Source organism: Micromys minutus (assembly GCF_963924665.1).
Source record: "Micromys minutus genome assembly, chromosome: 31".
In the NCBI taxonomy this organism is placed as follows: domain Eukaryota; kingdom Metazoa; phylum Chordata; class Mammalia; order Rodentia; family Muridae; genus Micromys; species Micromys minutus.
In genome coordinates this window covers 24,187,181-24,207,864 of record NC_137966.1, presented here as the reverse complement: position 1 = coordinate 24,207,864, position 20,684 = coordinate 24,187,181, and the positions used below count along the sequence as shown (strand labels likewise).

Genomic DNA, 20,684 nt, shown 5'->3' with positions numbered 1-20,684 from the left:
CTTTCTCTATGTGGATTTTGGGACTGAATCAGGTCCTTATGCTCATAAAGTAGGTACTTTACTGAGACAGCTCACCAGCATGGACTTATTATCTAAAAGCAATAGCTTAATAGTGACAATGTCCGTAATGTGGACTGACATACCATGTACCACACATACAAACCCAGCCTGGGGTCTACTGAAGGTTTGTACATATTAAGAGGACAAGGAAGAGGAGGAAGAAGTTGAGGGTGGGAAACAGGAGAAAGAGGAAGCAGAAAGAGTAGAAAACCTGAACTACTTGTGCCTGTAACTCTGGAAAATGTTTGCCAACCTCTGGCCTTTGGCCTTTAGGTATAAACATAGAGCACATGATAACGCTGTCACCTGGAGAAACAGTAAGGCCTGTGCACCCTTTAGAAGGAGACTACACAGATCAGGGACTTCATCATAAAGTGCAGAATTCACCCACCTATCCAGCATCTAAAAGACACCATATAGAGTCCAAATAATACAAATGGTGGCTGCAGATGCAGCTCAGCTGGCACACACGAATCCTAACTTAGATCCTCAGCACTGCATAAGACAGGTGCAGACAAGAATTCCAGGTCATTCTCTATTAGAAAGGAAATTTAAGGTCAACTTGGGATACACAAGACCCTATCAGAAGGAAGGTAGAGAGGGAAGAATGAATGAGCCAACAATGAATGAATGAATGAATGAATGAATGAATGAATGAATGTTTGAGCAAAGCTCTTCCCCAAAGCATTCATCACTAGCCCCTGAGAAGTTGAAACCATTGTCTCACCTCCTAATCTGTGTGTGTGAGTTTAGCTAAGCTCTGATACCTCCTTGGTGGAATCTTACAAAACAGACACGGATGACACCAGCACATGCCTGGAGCTGTGCCTAGCAGCACACACTTAAATGTGAGCCTCCATTATTTCTCATCATCCTCTCTACCTAAAGCTTTATTTTGTGGTCTAGGTCCAAACTGGGAAGATGGGAGAGCCAATTGCACTGCTCAGCACTGCTGGTGCGTGCACATGGGGAATGCAGGTGAAAGACACCCCCCCGCCCCCGCAGAGGGAAGACCCACAGTCAAGTCTCAGGATAACATGACTCCCCAAGAACTCACGAAAGACCGTCCATGCTGCAATTACATGAGGTTTTTTAATGGACCCGTGCACTGGGGTGGAGATTCATATCCCACACAGGAGTAGAGGAGTCTGACCCCGAGTGGCTGAAACAGAGTCACTGTGTGCTAGGGGTTTTCTACTTTACCTGTTGGGGGTCAGGATTTATCCTGGTCCTTCAGTGGCAGCTGCAGTAACCAGCTCGTCTCTCTCAGGGACTTTGAGGAGAAGTACAGCGCAGGGTGTAAAGACATGGATACAATGAATTGAGTGTGCCATACATCCCCCATGACATGACACCAACAGAAGTCCAGGGGGTGGTACAGACTTGTCATCCAAGCCACTCAGAAAGATAGCGCATGATCTCAAGTTCAAAAGCAACCTGGGCTACAGAATAAGTTTGAGAACACCCTAAACAACTTTGTAAAACTTGTCTCGTAAGTGAAGGTGGCTGGGGATGTGGACAGTGGTGAGTGCCTGCCTACAGGGGGGAGAGCCATGTGGTCCTGATGTCTACCTCCAGCACTGAAAAAAAAAGTGAACCTAAGCCAGACAGAGTAGGTATGCCTATAATTCAGATAACCAGGAGATTAAGACAAGAGAGTCATAAATTTAAGAACAGTCAGAGATAATAGAACCTTAGAGAAGGTACCGAGATTAACCCCCCCAAAATCAGGTGGCCCCCATTACTGTGAACCTGTGCCCTAAGCATGATAAGGTTCTGTCATCTGGGTGACTGCCACAGCCCCAGGGCCCTACTTCCTGTTCCATCTCTCCCCTCCCTACACTTTTCTGTGTTAGCAACAAACTGCTACTCTCTTCAAGTATCTACGATTACGACAGTGTGCCTTGCAGAAAATGCTGAGTGAACAGAGCTAAAGGGGGAGGGAAAGAGAAAAAAAGAACCTTCTCCAGCCCATGATTCACGAATGGGCAGGAGCGACACACACACCCGTCACTGGTGTTCCTCTGCTCCAGCAGCTGAGCAGCGAGGCAGACTGCGGGAGGCATGCTCACTGTACACCCAAGCACATATTTAGAAAGCCCGGTGCCCTCCCCCTTCTCCCATGAAATCTGACCATCCTACTCAGCTTCTATTCCTGTCCCTTGCTCATTTGCGTAATTTTAACACTGCAGAATATAGCTAGCCTAAGAATATTTTTTATAATTACACCCATCACAGGAACTGTCAGTATCTAATGAAGGATAATTTCAGCTATTATAAGAAGCTTAAAAGATCATTTTCATGAATAATTTGTAATATGAATCATTAAATTCAAACAATGTCAGAAATTTCAAAAAAAAGAAAGAAAAAAAAGAAAAGAAAAATATTTTAGGTGCCTAAAAGTCACCATCCCCTTAAAGGCAGAGTCTGACAAGCTTGGGGACCCAGAGCTGAGTGACAGTGGACCATTTCTTCTGGCCCTGCCTACCTCCAGCTCAACCCGCCCTACTCCTGCTGGCACGCCCAGGATGCCAGCCCTGAGCCTCTGGGCCTCCACGCTAGTGTGCCTGCCCTCTCTGCTTCCCCTGCCAAAACAGGAAACACCCTGCTCTGGAAACAAAATGAATACACCCTGAGCACCCAGATCCAGCCATAGCTGGTTTCAAACTGTCTGCTAAAGGTGAGGGAAGTTATAGTAAAGTTTCAGGCCTCCAGGGACCTTTCTAACAGCAAAATCACAGGTCTCAAGTCTATAAAGCCAAGGAAGCAGACTTCAGGCTGGCTGGTGGGGTGGGAGTGTGCTTGAATGCTGGTGGAGAGATGGTCAAGCCTTGTAGGAGGCTCTGATGTCCTAGTGTTCACCGATAATCTGCACTCTGCAGCGTTCACCCACCTGCCAGTCTGTGCACGCAGAGAATGTTTGTGAACAGACAGCACACCCATGGTGACTCCAATACTCTGATACAAAAAGGATGACCCAGAGAAGTCCTGTTGAGAGACAGTGTTATCTGGAACCTCTGTTGGTTCCTCCAGAGGTCAGGTGATAACTGTTTTAGAGTGTGAGGATACCACCCACTTCTGTCTCTGTTGGAACTATTTGGCTATACAACTGCCTCATGAAAGTAGCTATCAAATAGGTGTGGGCATGTCCTATCAAAACTAGACTTACAGGGGCTGCAGAAATGGCTCAGTGGTTAAGAGTACTCACTGCTCTTTAGAAAACCCTAGTTCAAATCCCAGTACCCAGATAGCAGCTTGCAGTCTCTAAACTCCAGTGCCAAGTGATCTAATACCCTCTGCACAAACACACATGCAAGGACACACTCATACACAAAATAAGTTTTTTAAAAGCTGGATTTACAAACAAGGTAGCTTGTCCACAAGCCAACCCTGTGTGCTGGGATCACATTTAGAGAGAAAAATGTAGAGCAGGTACACACATCAGAGGGTCCAAGATCTGTGTACATTTATATGCATCATTCATTTCTGGTTACTTAAGGGTAGCCAGGAGAGATGGTGACTGTGGATCATCATACTGCTGCTTAAATCCTGATAAAAATACTCAATTATATAAAAGAGTATGAGATACAAACTACCACAGGACTGCTCCCACTGAACCTAGTTCTCTTCTGATATAGTCAAACACCCAAAATCCATCCTTCTGTGATTCATATTCATGTGGGGAGATGGGAAAAATAACTGAAGCCAAGAACATAAATTTTATTCCATTTTCCAGAAAACAAGCCAACAAAAGAGAAAGAGTAGTTTAGAGTTGTGTTCCCACTGTTATGTTAGTTGCCAGTTAGCATCAGGCTCTTTGGGAGGAGGGAGGGTGTGGCAGGGTAGGCGGAGTCTGTGTCCATTCCAAATGACATAACAGCAGGATGTGTGTGTGTGTGTGAGAGAAAGATTCAACTCTTGTCTAGAATAGACAGTATATGTACCTTAGATTCAACAGTGTGTGTGTGTGCGTGTGTATGTGTGTGTGTATCTGTACATATATATATATATATATATATATATATATATATATATATATATATATAACTTAGATTTAACTCTTGTTAAAAAGTAATAAAGTGATTAGAATAAACATGTTTTTAAGTAGCAACAGATGTTTTTAAGTAACCTCCATCTTGACTGATGACCTCATCAGAATGTAAGCAGCCACATGGCTGGCAGCCATCTTTACTAATGCTAAAGAATACATGTCATGTGAATTAACCACTGTCTTCAGATGACCACTTGGCATAGAACAATTTTAAATGCCAAATTCAGCAGATCTTCAAAGAGTTTAAGGATCATTATCTATTATGTATGTCTAAACTAAACCAAGTTTGCCATTTCCTAATTACTTGTTTTAGGCTTAATTTTGAAAGCATAACTATGAAAGCATAAATAAAGTTTATTACTATAATTAATTATATTAGTACTTAGCATAACTAATACCCTTCACCTTGCCAGTCATCAGGACTTTCTCTGAACTGTAGACAAGCAAGACACTGGAAATTGGTTGCCCTGCTTTGTCTAGACAAGGTAGGCTGGTCCTCCAAGGAGCCTCCTCCACAGGAAAATGTGTTGGGTCTTCTGAGCCTTCATGCTGCCCTAAGACCTCTGTCACCACAGAAATCAAGACGATCATGGAGGAACCTAGGGTGACTGTCCAGGTAGCTGGTGAATCTGTCGTCTTTAGGAGATGAGGAGCTGCTTGCCCTGAGCTCCCTGCTCACTGGGGTAAAGGTCACCTTTCCAGATCCTGACAGTGTGGACAGTAGTCTAGTGACAGCTCTGTCAGTTTAACAGCAGCAGCCAAGGCCTCAGCTGCCTCAAGGGAAGTGACTGAATAAAAAGGTGCTTTAAGATAAGTAAATACAAGGCACAGAGGGTTAAGAAACTGTCTTAAGGTATATAAATGCAGTTCATAAAGGTATAAGGAAGTGATTAAAGATATACATAAATATAAAAAATATTTTGGATTTCTTTCCCTCTCTACGCTATTGTTTCATTCACACCTCAAAAGTCAGTTTTAGCATCAGTCAGGGAGTTTGGATGAGCCAACAGTCTAGCTCTCTAGGCACCGACTACTATCATAGTCACGAGCTGAGATGTTAAGTTTCCTTCAGTAGTCTTCTACATATAGACTCGAGAGCTTCTGATGGTGGTAGAAACATCTGTCCAATCTATACACACCCAGCCTTCTGGGTAGAGGAGTGTGCACCCTTTTAACACAAAGTCATTTTGGGTCCCCAGGCTTCTACTGTGACTCAAAGGTGTCAAAGCCTTTTCTACAATGTGGATTTCACTACAGGTTACAAACAGTGGTGATGCTAAGATATCTAAAGCTTACCTCCTTTTGTAAACTCAGAAATTCCTGTAAGCCTCAGGGAATCAACTTGAATCCACCTCTCTTGGGTCAAATGACTCCAGATAAGTACTGTCAATCAACAGCCTGTCTACCTACCTGCCCTTCCTGGTTATTTCTGAGGATGCAATCTCCTGATCTCCTCCACGATTTTGAGACTCCCTTTCCTAACTACCAGGACCATGAGCCTAAAAGTTTCAAATAAACATCTAAGAAAAAAACTTCCCCCTAAACTTCTTAACTTTCCCTTCTGCCCCTAATATAATATCGATCTAGCAACCTGCTAGCTCCAGGTGCTCCTTCAAACGCATCCTGGAGAGCTTCTAAGTGGCTAGCCCCAGGGCGCCCAGCCTGGCACTCACTGCTGCATGTCCCTAGCCCAGAGGTCGCAGAGCCTGGACATCAAGTAAAATGGCCTGTTCTCCCTGGACCTGGCTGGCCATCATCTCAGCTTTCTTGGGTACCCAAAGATGCTGACATCCCTAGACGGCAAGAAGCACAGTGCCCCATCCCTGCCTCAGCCGCCACCGCCTTCCTATTTCCTCACCTTTTATAATAAAGAAAAAGAAGAAATGCTAGAAACTGCCCGCATTTGAGATATAGAATCTCCCTGAGGTGCTTCCTTGGTTCACCTTCAACAACTCAACAGCCCATGTTGTCACCAAATCAACTCATTTCTACTGTCTCACCCCTAGAGACAGCTCACGTTGTCACAGCTCCCTCCCTCCCTCATCCTCCATCAGTGGTGGTCTTTCACAGCCCTCCCCAAAAACTCTTGCCTAGGGTCTCTGGTGTGGTGCAATCTCTGCCAAGGTCCCCTTCCATCACGAGCGCTAACAGTGAGCACCCCTTGGCTGTCCCTCTACTCCGCTTTGCACAGGTGGCAGCTAAGGGCAGAGGCCCAGCTGCTCAGCAGCACTGGGCTCTCCTGACTCCCAGCAGTGGGAACATGCTGCTAACATGGTGATGAGACAGCCCCTGGTATACAATACAGGCATGACCAAGCTATGTGTGCCAGGCCTGACCTTATCTGCAGGAGTTTTCAAGAGACTGGGTCCCTAAAACCATGACATTGTGAGGAGGGGATCGCAAAGAATGGAAATGAGGAAGCATGGGTCCAGCCCAGACCTGGAATGCCTGGCAGCAAGGGGGAGTGAGCTCCCGCATCCTGTCTCCGGGCACATGAGCAGACACCGAAAGCACTCACTTCCCACTTGGGCACACATTTGGTAAGACAACAAACACACAAGGCAAGAAGATGATTTGAGCACAGGCTAGCTCGCTGTCTATTCTCACTCCAACCTTCAGCTGCTTCTGCTTCTCCACCCAGGACACAGGGTCCAGAACGCCCTAGCAGGCAAGAGCACTGGCTGTGCAGAAGCGAGCAAAGGTCCTGGAACATGGCTTGCTTCACAGTACTTCTTCAAAATGCTCCATAGCCAGCACATGTTCACTGTTCACTCCGAAAATTCCAGCAAGCTCCCACAGACACCAAACCAAGTCAGGGACTGCGTTTGGTAATAGAGTGCTTGCAGGACAGCGGGTTCAATCCCTGATAACACAGAAAAAAAAAAATAACTAACAAAGCACAGCAGCCTCTGCTCTGAAGCAGCTTTCATCTTGGCAAGTGTTCCTCAAATATGACAAGAAGGAAAACAAACGAGACTTTGACATGTCGCTGGGCAGGCCTTGGAGAGATGGCTCAGTGGTTAAGAGCATCCATGCTACTGGAGAGGCCACAGGTTCAGTCCCACGCCCACACAGTGGTTCACCACTGCCTCCAACTGCAGTTCACAGGGGTTGATGCCTTCTTCTGCCCATCACAGATGTATGCACACACAGGTGCACACGTAAGCAATTTTTTAAAATTAGTTCCAACTGGGCAGCATGAGCAAACGTCTGAGGGTGAAGAACTGGGAAGTGACAACAGCCACAGCAGGGAGGACCTGTGGGCCGTCTGTCTGGAGAACAGAGTGGCAGACAGGAGGAAAGTTCTGTGGGAAAGAGGATGGGATGTGGCCTAAGAGAGCGCTGCTTCTCAGCACAGGGCACAAGAATGAGAGCACAAGTCAAGGACGTAACCTCTCAGAAAATGGTTTCCAATCACTCCAGTGGCCCTGTGCTGAGGTTGCGAGCTCTACACACACAAGCAAAGCAAAATGACCAGCCAGCCACCTTAGAAAAGTTATAATTAGAAACTAGAGACTTGATTCCAAAACCAAAGAGGCATTTAACAAAGCAAGCCACCTGTCAACCTCCAATGAGAAGAGGATCTGCCACCAGACTACAAGCTGACCAACAAGCAGCAGACCCAGTCACACTGACAAATATGGAGGGGGGTAAACAGGCTGAGCAAGGCTGTCTGTTTCTTACAAATAGTAAAAAGGAAAGAAGCCAAAGGATCCCAGTGTTGGGATTCTGTAAACACCACCCCACAGCTACCTAGCAACAGCCAGGTATGCTCTGCCCCAGTGACTTGGCACTATAAAAGGGGCTGCTTGCCCCCTCCTCTCTCTCATACTCTCTTACAGCCTCTTGCTCTCTTGGCCTCTCTTGCTCTCCCTCCCTTACCCCTCCTCTCCCCATTCCCTTCTCCTCCCCCCATGTGCTCATGACTGGCCTCTGCTTCTCTACTCCTTTTCTCCTCCTCTCTCTCTGCCTCTACTACCCTCTTAACTCCCCTCCCCATGCCCTGAATAAACTCTATTCTGTACTATACCATTGGTCCCGAGGGGGTGGGATTCCCAACATGGGTTCCCCAGAGGCATCCCCCTTACCCCATGCCTTGCCGCACATTCATGGAACATATGCCCCCACTCTCTTCATCTTTTTCCTAACATTCTCTTTTCTTTCACCTGGCTATTTCCAGGCAACTGTTTCTGCTGTGGTTTGGGAGAGAAAAGTGTTAAAAAAGTAAGGCTAAATCAGTGCAGCAAATAAACCACCACACTCCCCGAGGTCACCATGTCACCAGGACCCATGTGTTGCTTCTGGAACTGGGAGCTAGATTCCTGAGTAACTAGGACCCTGGGTCTATGCTGAAACTCTTCACTAGAGTGATGGCCCCCTCAGGTGACGTCCACCAGACCCTCACCCCAGCAGAGTGAGGGGCTGCTGTCACCAGGAACCGTCCCTCCTTCCACACACGCATGCTGAGCTAGCACATTTCCCAGCCAAATAGCTTCAAGTGGAAACTGTGGAGAAAGGGTCTGAACTCTTCTTAAAGGAAGCTCGTCCACCCCCGTCCCCACTCAAACTCGCCCTCTGTGGTGGCAGAGCAACAACCATCTTCCAGAGGACATGAGGCAACTGTAGAGTAAGAGACATGCGTTAAACTAAGAAGACACGCAGAAACCAGCCACAACAGCCCACACTACTGCCAGACACCCCATGCAAGAGAAAACTCTGGAAGTCACTATTGTTTGGGGTTTCGTTCTAATACAGCCAAGCCTCGTCCAACCCAACATGGCATCCCTCAGTCAATGATATACATGCTGTGACAACAAGGTCACCAGCTCTACAACTGCCCTCCTAGCAAACATCTAACCTCCTGACACAAATGCTAAGCTGCCTTGGTTTCCTGCACATGTCCACTGCAGTCAGCTGAGTTGGCCCGACCAAGTACTAACTGCCCCTCTCCTACCTCACAAAAGGGCATCCCAGGATTAAGTAAGAGCATCTAAGGTGGGCTGGAGTTAGCACACCTGTCAGAACAACCCATAAGGCACTCTCCATTACCCTTTGAATTTAGTTTCTCAACTTGACACACACAAGAGTTACCTGGGAAGAGAAATCCTCAACAGAAGAGCTGCTTCCATTAGACTGCCTATAGGTGTGTCTGAGGGGTGGTTTCTGCTCTTTTGGGGTGGCAGGGGAAGAAGGGAGTGTTTGAAACTGGGTTTCTCTGTGTAGCTCTGGCTGTCCTGGAACTCATCTGTACACCAGACTAGCCTTAAACAGAGATCCTCTTGCCTCTGCCTCCTGAGTGCTGGGGTCAAACCACCACCACCACCTGCCCAGTTTTTTCTCAATGGATGACTGACATGGCAGGCCCATCCCCCTCAGCAGGCAGTCCTAGCTATATAAGAAAGGGGTCTGAGTGAGCCATGGAAAGTGAGCCAGGAAGTAGCACTGTTCAAGCCTCACGCAACTCCTACACAAGGCTTCTGCCTCGGTTTCCTGCTCTGGCTTCACCAAGTAGACTATGACAAGACCGGAAAGTAGAAGTCAAATCAACCATGGAAGATCTTCTTCCCCAAGTTGCTATTGGTCTAACTGTAACAAATCCTTGGTGTATAAAATCTGAAACAGGTACAGAAAGCACACCTGTGCTAACTCGCAGAGGTGAGCACAGGCTGTATTACTCCCTGGGCATTGTGAGGAAATGCACAGAACTTAGTAAAGCGCACCCATGCACACGGTTGAGCATGGTAACACACCTGTGATTCCAGCACTGAGGGAGCCCGGCCTGCCAGGCAGCCAGTCTAACCAAACCTGCTCCATGTTTGGTGAGACAGCACTTCTCAAAAACTGAGGTTAATGGCAGGTAATATGGCTCAGCGGGTAAGGACACTTGCTGGCAAGCCTGGCGACCTGAGTTTAATCCCTGGAACCCACATAAAGGTGGAAGGAGGCTGTGCTCTACCCTCCACATGTGTCATGGCAATACACTCCACACCTATACACAAAATAATAATATATTTAAAAATACTACAGGACGCACACATATGAATCTGCACACACATTTCCACCCTTTAAGGAGATGGGGTCCCTGCCACTTGGAGACTAAGGCAAAAGAATCAGCTGAGTCCAGAATCATAGTCAGCATGGGCAATTACAATATATCAACAGTGTGTGTGTGTGTGTGTGTGTGTGTGTGTGTGTGTGTGTGTGTCTGTGACTGAGTCCAGAATCATAGTCAGCATGGGCAATTACAATATATCAACAGTGTGTGTGTGTGTGTGTGTGTGTGTGTGTGTGTCTGTGACTGAGTCCAGAATCATAGTCATCATGGGCAATTACAATATATTAACAGTGTGTGTGTGTGTGTGTGTGTGTGTGTGTGTGTGTGTGTGTGTGTCTGTGACTGAGTCCAGAATCATAGTCAGCATGGGCAATTACAATATATCAACAGTGTGTGTGTGTGTGTGTGTGTGTGTGTGTGTGTGTGTGTTTGTGTGTGTGTGTCTGTGACTGAGTCCAGAATCATAGTCAGCATGGGCAATTACAATATATTAACAGTGTGTGTGTGTGTGTGTGTGTGTGTGTGTGTGTGTTCGTGTACCGCTTCCTGCCCAGATACAGTTTCAGCTGGATAATGGCCTATAATCACTCACCCTTCAGAAACCACGCGACACACGTCTGCTAATTCGCTTGACTCTCTTCAACTTTGAGCTTCAGAACATCTCCAACCCAACGTAAGATGAGAAGCACCTGGCGTCTGACGGCTCCATCCTTGCTGTTGTGCTTGCTGCTTGTCCACAGTGCACACAGCAGAGAATTCAGCCGCTACGTGAACATCAGACTCTCGGAAATGACTTCCAGCAAGAACACGGAGTCATTAAAGGCACACAGTGCCGAGACTGACGCCACAGCCCTGCCTCACCCTTCTCTGAGCATTTCTCCAGGCAGTGGCATCTCTTTACCAAGGAAGAAGGTTCTCGGGTAAAGGAGGGAAGGGCATGACTACTCTGCACCCTCCACCACCCACAGCAAACACCACTGCTGAGTGGGTGAGCTGAAGGGCCTGAAGTTGAAGAGGTCACCTCCCTGTCACTGTCTGTATAGACAGCACATGACTGGTTCTGGCTAACCAAAAAGATGTATTTTTCTGTTTTTTTCCTCAGAATAAAGTGAAATGGTTGGTAATGTGTAGCCAACTGAAGACAGAGCCCGTGTGCCCAGACCAGCACTTCAGTGAGCTCAAGGCCGGGGACCCACCTGGGAGATCGAATCTGGAGGACAGGAACACACGTTGAGCCTAGCCGGTATAAACAGGAATTTGTATGTTTCTTTGTTTTTCGAGACAGAATTTCTCTGTGCATCCCTCCTGGCTGTCCCAGAACTCACTCTGTAGACCAGGCTGGCCTCAAACCCACGAGACCACCTGCCTCTGCCTCCCAAGTGCTGGGATTAAAGCATGTGCCAGCACTGCCTGGCTTCGAGCTGTAATCTTGACTTCTACTTTCTGGATAGGGGGCAATAATGGTTAGTTTCATGTCCCACCTGGTGTCTGACAATATGACTAAACATGGTATGCAGATATTTGATCAAATGCTAATCCAAGCACCAACTGGGAATCTGTCCATCTGTACAATATGGCTAGGTTTCATCCAGGTGATAGCCTTAAGATGGAAGAGAAGAGAAGGTCCGTGGAAAAGGTCTGTGAGTACACGGGATTCAATCAAGTTGTGACATCATTCTTCCCAGGTCTCTAGCCTTCAGGACGCAGTCAATGGATGGTCACAGTCACACAAGCCAGTCTCCCAAAATAACCACCCGCACATGTACATAGTCAGTCTGCAGAACCCTGACTGTGTGTGTGGCCTGGCACACATCTGCCTGTGAGGTTTGGTTTCTATGCGTGCACAGAATGACAGGAGCCCTGACCTTCTATAGCATCAGAGGAGTGGCTAGGCCCCAGGGCAGACTCTGGCTGGGGATTTATCTATCTATCGATATGTGGCCTAATGCCTCCTCTAGGTATTCTCAGGCCAAAACCATTTCACTGCCCTAGAGACTGCCAAGTTAGCTAGTCCGGCTGCCTCGGGAGCCTGAGGGATTCCCCAGTGCTCCCTTGTACCTCTCCATGCCTGGGATTTTGAGTATGTACCACCAGAGCCAGCTTGGTAAGTTAGGTTCTAGGGACCAAGCTCAGAGTTTACAGAGCACTTTTCTCACTGAGCACCTCCCCAGCTCCCACAGAAGGAATCACAAGCATGGAGAGTCAGCCTCTGTCCTCTAGTCACATGTGAAACTGATCCAGGCTCCTTGGAGAACAGGAAGGAATCTAAATTCATGAATAGAGTTGGTCTAGTGTACAGAGAAGTTCAGTGGGTGCTTAACTGCCAGGCTGGCTCCTAGGCGGTACGGTTGGTGGCCCTCTTGCCACAGCTGTAACACTCCAGGAAGATCATAAAGGTGACCTCAGAGTAAGAGCCAAAGCAAAGGGAGATGCAAACTCTTACAAGTTCTCAACCTAGCGAGGAACTACAGTGTAGGGGAGAGCACCCCACCCCTACTCATAACCACAACAGGAGCCAAAAGCCTGTCAAACAGGAGAGGATTTGTACCTGTAAATTTTGAGGTTGTTGACAGTGTATTTTACAGGTAACTTTGTGTTATGTACATTTTAATCCTGAAGGCATTTCCCAAAACAAGATTATAAAGATAAAGGTTACAGTGAGCCCTCTGTCAAGTGCAAGGGCACTTGGGGCTAAACTGACCTTCAGCCTCTTCCCTCCGATGAGCTCACATTTGTCTTAGTTTTGCCCCAGATTAAAAAAAAAATACTTTATACTTGCAAGTAAACTTGCTTATGCTATTAAAATGCAATCTCACTTTCCTCCTAGAACTCAGGAAACAGACACTGGCGTGTTCCCCCCGTCCCCATACCAGAAGCCAAGGGACTTCATGGATTAGATGGAAAAATACCAGTTCCTCCAGGCTCTCAGTGTAAGAACCCCAACTTCTATAAGCCTGCAGGCCCCAGGGCTCAGACTGGACAAGTCTGGATCTCTATGCAGTGATAGGTGAAGGCCACCAGGGCTTGAGGAGACAGTCCCTAATTCCTTAGAAGGAAGATAAGACCTTGGAAAGAAAGCTGCTGGGCAACTTTGGCAAGCACTGCCTTTTATGACTTTTTAAAAAGAACAAACACATTTTTACACACCGTTATAGAGTACCAAGTGACTGTGTTCAGTAGGTACCTACCCAGTGCAATTTGTAATGGCCAAATCCAGAAGAGAGGGTCTCACTATGCAGCTCAAGGCTATCTTTGAACTAATAAACCTTTTGCCCCAACTCTGAGGGTTGGGGTTATAGGTCTAGACTATGGTGCAAGTCTGTTTCAGTGCTGGCACATGGCTGATGCTCTTTGATAACTCTGATGAAAAAAAGAGACTCACAGACTCCATAGCCAACAACAGAGCAAATAGTATGTGCCCAGTACCGAGCTCATCCCTGTAAGCCCTGCAGTGTGAGAAGACACCCAGGTACACAGTGTGTCTTAACACATAGTAGGAAAACACAAAAAGGTGCTGCTACTTGGCAATAGATTATGCTGGTCATTTTACTGAAGTTCAACCAGGGTGATCACGCTGCATGTGGAAAAGGCTCACACCCAGTTTTGCTTCAGAGCACTCAGGCTGTATCTTGAGAAATGTTATCTTCAGCTGCAATCTGCACACTGTGACTCTGCTGGTGCATTTGCAGGGAAGTGTTCCCAAATCCTTATTTAGAAGTACATCTCATAGTGCTGTTTTCTAAATCGAAAGCAAGCCCAGGGGCTGGGGAGATGGTGCCATGCACACCTGAACACCTGAGTTCAGTCCCCAGTGTCTGTGTGAAAAGGCTGGTACTATGACATAAGCTTTTAATACCAATTCTGAGGAGGAAATAAACGGACCTCTGTAGCCCACCAGCCATCCAGGCTGGCCAATCGGTGAGTTAGGGTCAGGGAGATACCATGCCTCTAATAATAAGGTGGACAGCTCCTGAGGAACACCACAGAGGTTGGTATCTGATCCCCCATACGTATATTTTGTGGGCCCATAAACAGAGGAGGGTAGAAGCTGGAAAGGAAATATCAGGAGTAATGTGAGTAAGAGAGAGGACTAAGGGGGATAAGAGAGAGGTAAGGGTGAATATGATTCCAACACATTGCATATATGCTTAAAATTGTCAACATTTAAATAACAAAGAAACATAACAGCCAAACATTACCAGTACTTATTCTGTGCTAATCCATATGTTGCCTACTACCGATTATCCCATTTACACATGAGAAAACTGATATAGTGAGAGATTAAGAAACTACAAGTCTGAGTCCAGGGAGGTCTGAGTTCTCACCTGTGTGAATCCTGCAGCTTACACCCCTGGCCTCAGGTCAAACAATTCCATAAGGCTTACAATATTCTAGGCCTAAAGTCGATAAGGGCCCACATCATACAACTGTTACTAAGCAGTGAGGCTTAGTTTACATTTAGCAAGAATATACAACAAAATTTTCTGTCTGGCTCTGGAATGCTATCAACACCAGTTTTCTACTACGTCAGACAGAGTATGTACACTCTGAGCCTGCCCAGGGAATAGCCAGCCCCTCCCCCGTGGGCTCAACTCCACCTCACCTTCGGCTGTTTGACCTTCTCTTTTCAGCATCTGGACAGCTCCTACATATTTCTTCAGCTGGACTTTGAGCACTTCGTTTTCTCTGCAGGTATAAGAATGTTTAAAAAAAAAAAAAAAAAACAAATTTAAAAACTAAAAATCTCCACCCTAAGCAGGGGAGGAAATCTGTGTAAAAATAAACACACAATTTGTAACTTATAAATGTTAATGTGTTCTCCTGTTTCACAGCTCAACACTAGAAGTGACTGTACTAAGGGCATACTTCTGAATGCATTCTGGAACTTTGGTTTTGGACTGTTGGTAAATGCTAACAAGTTCTTGTGCCTATAGACTTGGAGTGTAAGCACATGCTATAGGAATGCCCCTGCCTTCCAGGTGCTTGGTAATATTCCTCCATTGACAGAGGCACACCGTTCAGTTGGGGTAACTCATACCAGACCAGCCCCTCTATCTCACACGATCTGCCTCATACAACGTGCTTATACATTCACCCCAGAACTAAACCAGCTACTACTTTGTAGATGGGAAAACTGGGACAGCAGGAAGAACCAGAGACCAAATCCATCTCCAACCCTACATAATATCAGACAAAGGGAAACCGACACTGGGACATTGCCACAACCCACCCTCCAACTCCATTCCCAGGTACACTGGCTCAACATGTGACATGAGGTTCCAGGAGAAGAAACGGACACTTCATTACTACCCATCACATCGCTTCAACCTTGAGCGTGTCAGCTCACCAAATCACACACGCATGCACACATTCCTTAACCCTTTCTACCCATTACACAGCTTCAACACATGGAAAGTCACTGAATCACACACATGCACATTCGTTCATCCATCATTTGTGAAAAATTCACAATGAACCTGTTATGTTCTCTCAGCTGAGTAAAAGAGGAGTTAGACAGGTAGTGTCTCTGAGTAAGATTGTGTGGTCAGGGTCACCGGTACACCCTAGGTCTCTCTGTCCCGAGTCTCTCTGGAGACTGAGATTTATTCTCTCAGCAACTGTACCACCAGAGGCTTTTCTGCCTCTCACTTCCCACCCCAGGTTTTCAATGTTTTACAATAAAAAGGGCTAAAGCTAGATTTCTTCTACAATTATACAAATAAAAAGACTTACTGCAAAATATTCCAACAATTAGAACATATTTAAGAAGAGAAAATTAGCTGAGAAGCCAACACACTAAAATGAATAGTGTTGAGCTATCACATCCTATCCTATCCACCTGTCATACGTTGGCATACGCAGGGAAGGGCGTCCTAGGGAAGAATGCCTGTTACATTCCTCTAACATGTTTGCCTGGAAGTAAAGTCACCTTCCTTGTCATCTGCTTCATCTCTACCTCCTCTAGGAATCAACAGCAGAGCTGGTGCATGCTACCATGCCTACAGCATGCATGACTGGCCACATTCCTGCAGAGTCCAGTGTACAGTGTAAGACTACACTGCACACTTTCCTCAACCAAGCTATTCTCTTTAACTGTAGCACAGCAAACACTAACTCGGCCTACCGACAGATGGAAATAGCATTCCTTAGTGCAATGCCACACACCTACTGAGACTGCGGTTTCTGTTTCCAGTGTCCTACAATGCAGTCTATAAAGACAGCACCTCCTTTCTACTGTTTTTGCAGTCGATTTGGGGAGAGAAAACATCAGGCCCAAATGTAGGAAGTACCAGACACTCAGGAATCACCTGAGAACTTTGCACAAATCTCAGAAGCTTTGATAAAGGAAACCACAAATAAGCCATCCCACTGCCCTGTGACAGACTGCCGAGACCTGCCCATGGTGACCGACCGCACTTACTCCAGCTGAAATGTGATAGCAGCTGTCTGAAACCAAACCAAAGCTCCAGAAGGCGGGTGAGGAGAACTGGCCCTGTAGTGTACTTACTAAGCATTGCGTGCTTAGTAAAGCTCACTAGCCACAGCCTCATCATACAACTCATTCTCGTCCACTGCTGCCTGACATCACATAGTACTTTAGGGGACAAAAGCAATATACACACACGTCTGTGTGGGAGAAAGTTAAGACCACCTTCAAGGGGCACGATGGGCAGGCCCCTGCAGACAGCTGAGCAGGCGGATACAGTTTCAGTGCTGGGCATCTGGCTCTCATCCCATCTGCCTCCCACACAGGCCAACCCTCAGACTCCCCGATCACCCCATCTCTGGCCAGCACTAAAGAGTTTCAGGTGGCTGCTGAATCATTTGTTTAACAATGTGTTAAGATTTCAACTAAAAATCACACCTAATGTAATACACAAAATAGAAATCCATCAAAGGATGAGATGCCATGTGAACGTACCTCCTCACCGGGTAGAAATCTCTGGCAGACGCCAGTTTAGCCCAGCCAGCTTTGGGCTGGCAGGAAATGAACACTTTCATCTCTGGTACGTGAGAGGTCTCAAGTGAGAACGTGCTCATACTTTCTTGGAAAGGACACTGGCTACTGAGCCCTGGGGATAACCAGACGCAGTTGTTTACATTTTTAGTTTGAAATAGCTAAAGATTTGCAGGAACTTAGAAGATAACAGCAAAAGGCCCTGCACAGCCCTGGCCCAGTTTTTCCTGGTGGCCACACCTTACATAACCACAGGGGCACACCAATGCAACCACATACCTACTGTGAACACAGCGTATGACTGGACCATTGTCATTATAACTGAGGCGAGCTCTGAGTCTTCGCCTCCAAGCAGGAAATGGTTCTCATCAGTACCTCGTGGCTGTAATGTCTGCTATGAATCGGAACAGATCTGTGCTTCCCAATGGGCTTAGGCGGCTTCTGTAACGGGGTCATTGCGCCACAGAGGGTTGTGGTCTGCAGGTTGAGAAGCACTAGCCTGGAGAATAGCCTTCCTCACTGGCACAGTGCCCTTGGAGGAGACGGTGGAACCTTCCAGCCTCTTCCTCTCTTTCTCCTGGCCCTAAGGTGACCAACTTTGCTCTGTACTCCCCACCAGAAAATGCCTCCTTGGTACAGATTCAAACAGACCAATAAACCATGACTAAAACCTAAGGGGAATGTGAGCCCAAATAAACTTTTTCTCCTTCTTAGTTGACTGTGTTTTGCTACACTAACAGAAAGCTGACAAATAGATCTTCCCCACCTAAAAGGTGCCTTCTCTTTTTCTTTAAACTTCACACATCACTACCCAAGGAAATATTTCTCATAGTCTGAACAAGTAATTTACAAAAATAAAAAAACCCAATGACTTTTAACATTTTTATAACACTTACTCATTTATCTGTGTTTATGGATATGTGTAGACACACAGAAGCCATAACACTTGTAGGTCCTGGAGCTGGAACCTGAGTCACCAGGTCTGGCAGCAAGCACTGCTAGCTACTTCCTGAGACTGGTGGACAGAGACACCATGTGGAATGTATCATTCTGCTCAGTACATTAATCCGTACTAGTACAACTGTACATCATGGCTGACACTTGGCTGTCAGTACAGCTGAAGTTCATTATGCAGGCTGTCCTGGGCTTCAAACCTCAGCTCCTATTCTTACCAGCTCTCCGTCCTTCGGTGATGACAGTGACAACAGCTGTCCCCCAATTTTCACACAATGCTTACTGGATGTCAAGTGCTATTTTAAGTGTCCCACCCTATTAACAACTGTGACATACACTTACTGGGGATCAACTGAACTTCTTCATCTCCTCTAGTGGCAGAAGTGCAATGTGTCACTTCTAGGACCAGTTACAAAAGAGCAGCAACAGTCTCAGTTTCTCTGGAAGGTTCCCATCTCTGATTTCCAGCTAGCCGGTGGGAAGCCACATAGTAGAGGAAGTGGCCGCCCAGCAGCTCCATGACCAAGTCTGAAAGAATACCCTGTAGCCCGAGCAAGCCTTGAATGACTAGAATTCCACCCCACACTCTGCCTACCTTCACACGATCCTGAACGAGAGGGACCAACTAAGCCAAATGCAGACCTCAGACCCTCCGAAACTATGAGAAACTGGGAATGGCAGTGCCGAGGTGGAAGCCAGGGTCACTAAGCTATGGTGTCAGCCTAACTGGCTAAATTTAAACTGATCCTCAGAACTTTATATTAGTACACTCGATCCTCATGGTAATCTTATGAGGCATTTTTACCCCTGATGCTGAGCCTAGAAACAGAGCATAGGAAACACAGGTAAGAATTTTAGAAGTCAAATAACTTGCCCAAGGTTATTAGCTTTGTCTGACCCTCCATTCCCCTGTCCAAGTGATATCAAAGCCCAGTAAGTTCATATCTAGCTAAGTGCACAGACAGATGCCTTCTCTGTGCCTCAGTTTACCTCTCTAAATAACACAAGATCAAGGAGCCCTGAGGAATGGTGGAATATTGTTCTTCTAACAATTTCCTGGGATGCCATGCCAGTGACAGTGTTTAGATACATGGGTTTAGGGGTACAGGACAGAATGGGTTCCTACCCTTTCTGAGGTGACATTTACAAAGGAGCTATGACCTTACATGTCAGCAAATACTGTTTCAAATTACAATGCACCTTATAAAAATGGGAGGGGTGGGAAAGAGGAGAAGGTGTGGTCTAGGATGACATGGGGGGGTAGCTGAATGTTTTATAGTAGAGCATACACAACTCCCAGAATCAGGATGGAGAACTGAATGCACTAAGCCACCTGTGGGTCTATTAAAATGCAAATTTGATTCATAGCAGTGGAGCAGGGCCTGGAAGTCTGCATTTCTAACAGTGTTCTAGGCAGGCTGCCAGACCCAAAACTAGAGCAGAGGGAGGGGCTGGGAAAGGCCCAGGAAGCTAGAAAGTCTGCAGCCAGGAATGAGTCATGAAGGCCCCTGAGCCAGGGCAAGGAATGGGAGCAGACAAGGAAAGGTGTGAGGGAGAGCATGGGGCTATATGAAAACACTGGTGTGGCTGTAAACACAGCAGATGCCAGCTGACTTGTAAAGCCAACCACTGCAGTTATGGAGCCAAGAAATGATGGTGGCCAGGGCTGAGAGTACTGGGTAGCAGCCACAGAGGTGGGGAGAAGTCCAAAGGTCTTCATCTACAGGACTCCAGACTTGCCAGCCAGCTGTCAGCCCTGATCTGCCTACTGGCCACCCTGCATTTTCTCTTCTAAGCTCAGGGGATGTAAATCATGGAGTAGGTGGCAGCAAGTACCTCTCCTACAGCTTCCAGTGACTACAGTAATTAATGTGTGCAAGTCAAAGCAATTATGCCTGCTGGATGTCAGAATAAACAACCAGAAGCCCCAGACAGCACCATTCAAAGAATAATTACTCAAAACAAAACCAACGAACCTGTTAAGTGCATTTGGTAATTCTAGCATCAAAACACCACAATGAGACACATCTATAAAAATCTGTTCTCTTGGGCCGGACAAAAGCTTGACTTAAGGATACCTCAACCCTACGAGCTAGTGATACTAAGTAGACACCACATCTAACCACACCCAACTACTAGAAGACAGTGACAGAGAGGCCTGGCTACACAAGGCCATGATGACTACCTCAAAGGAACCAGTGATGAACCAGCCTGCCTCCATTTTAGGTTTACAAGCTACCTTACAATAAAGACAAACTAGACTCACTCCTGTTAATAATTAAACCTGTTTCTCAAGGACTAGACAATGTTCCACCTGTAACCTTAACTGCAAATGGTTCAGTACTGCCCGTTGCAGGAAACAACAGCCATGCCTTTGTTTCTAAAGGTTATCATGGTCACCTGTTTGTTGTTGTAACTACCTTGCAACCACCCTGCAATCATGTCTTTGTTTCAAGCTGTAATGACCATCTCACAACCCTAACTTTGTTTCAAAGCTTGTTATAACTTGTTTTGACTACCTTGTTATGTTGTGCTCCTTAACCCCACCTATTTTGCCCACCAAAGTGCCCATTTGTAAACCCTCTACCCTGAGTTATACAAGCCTT

The 20,684-nt window shown here is 46.5% G+C and overlaps 1 protein-coding gene across 1 annotated transcript in view; it reads right to left on the bottom strand.

Moving 5' to 3' along the window:
- Positions 1–20,684, bottom strand: part of SNX29 (sorting nexin 29) — a 373,799-nt gene that overhangs the window by 198,783 nt on the left and 154,332 nt on the right. Inside the window, exon 14 of the mRNA XM_080942329.1 lies at positions 14,770–14,852. Within this exon, the coding sequence (XP_080798455.1) occupies positions 14,770–14,852 (83 nt within the window). The remainder of the gene's footprint in view (positions 1–14,769; positions 14,853–20,684) is intronic.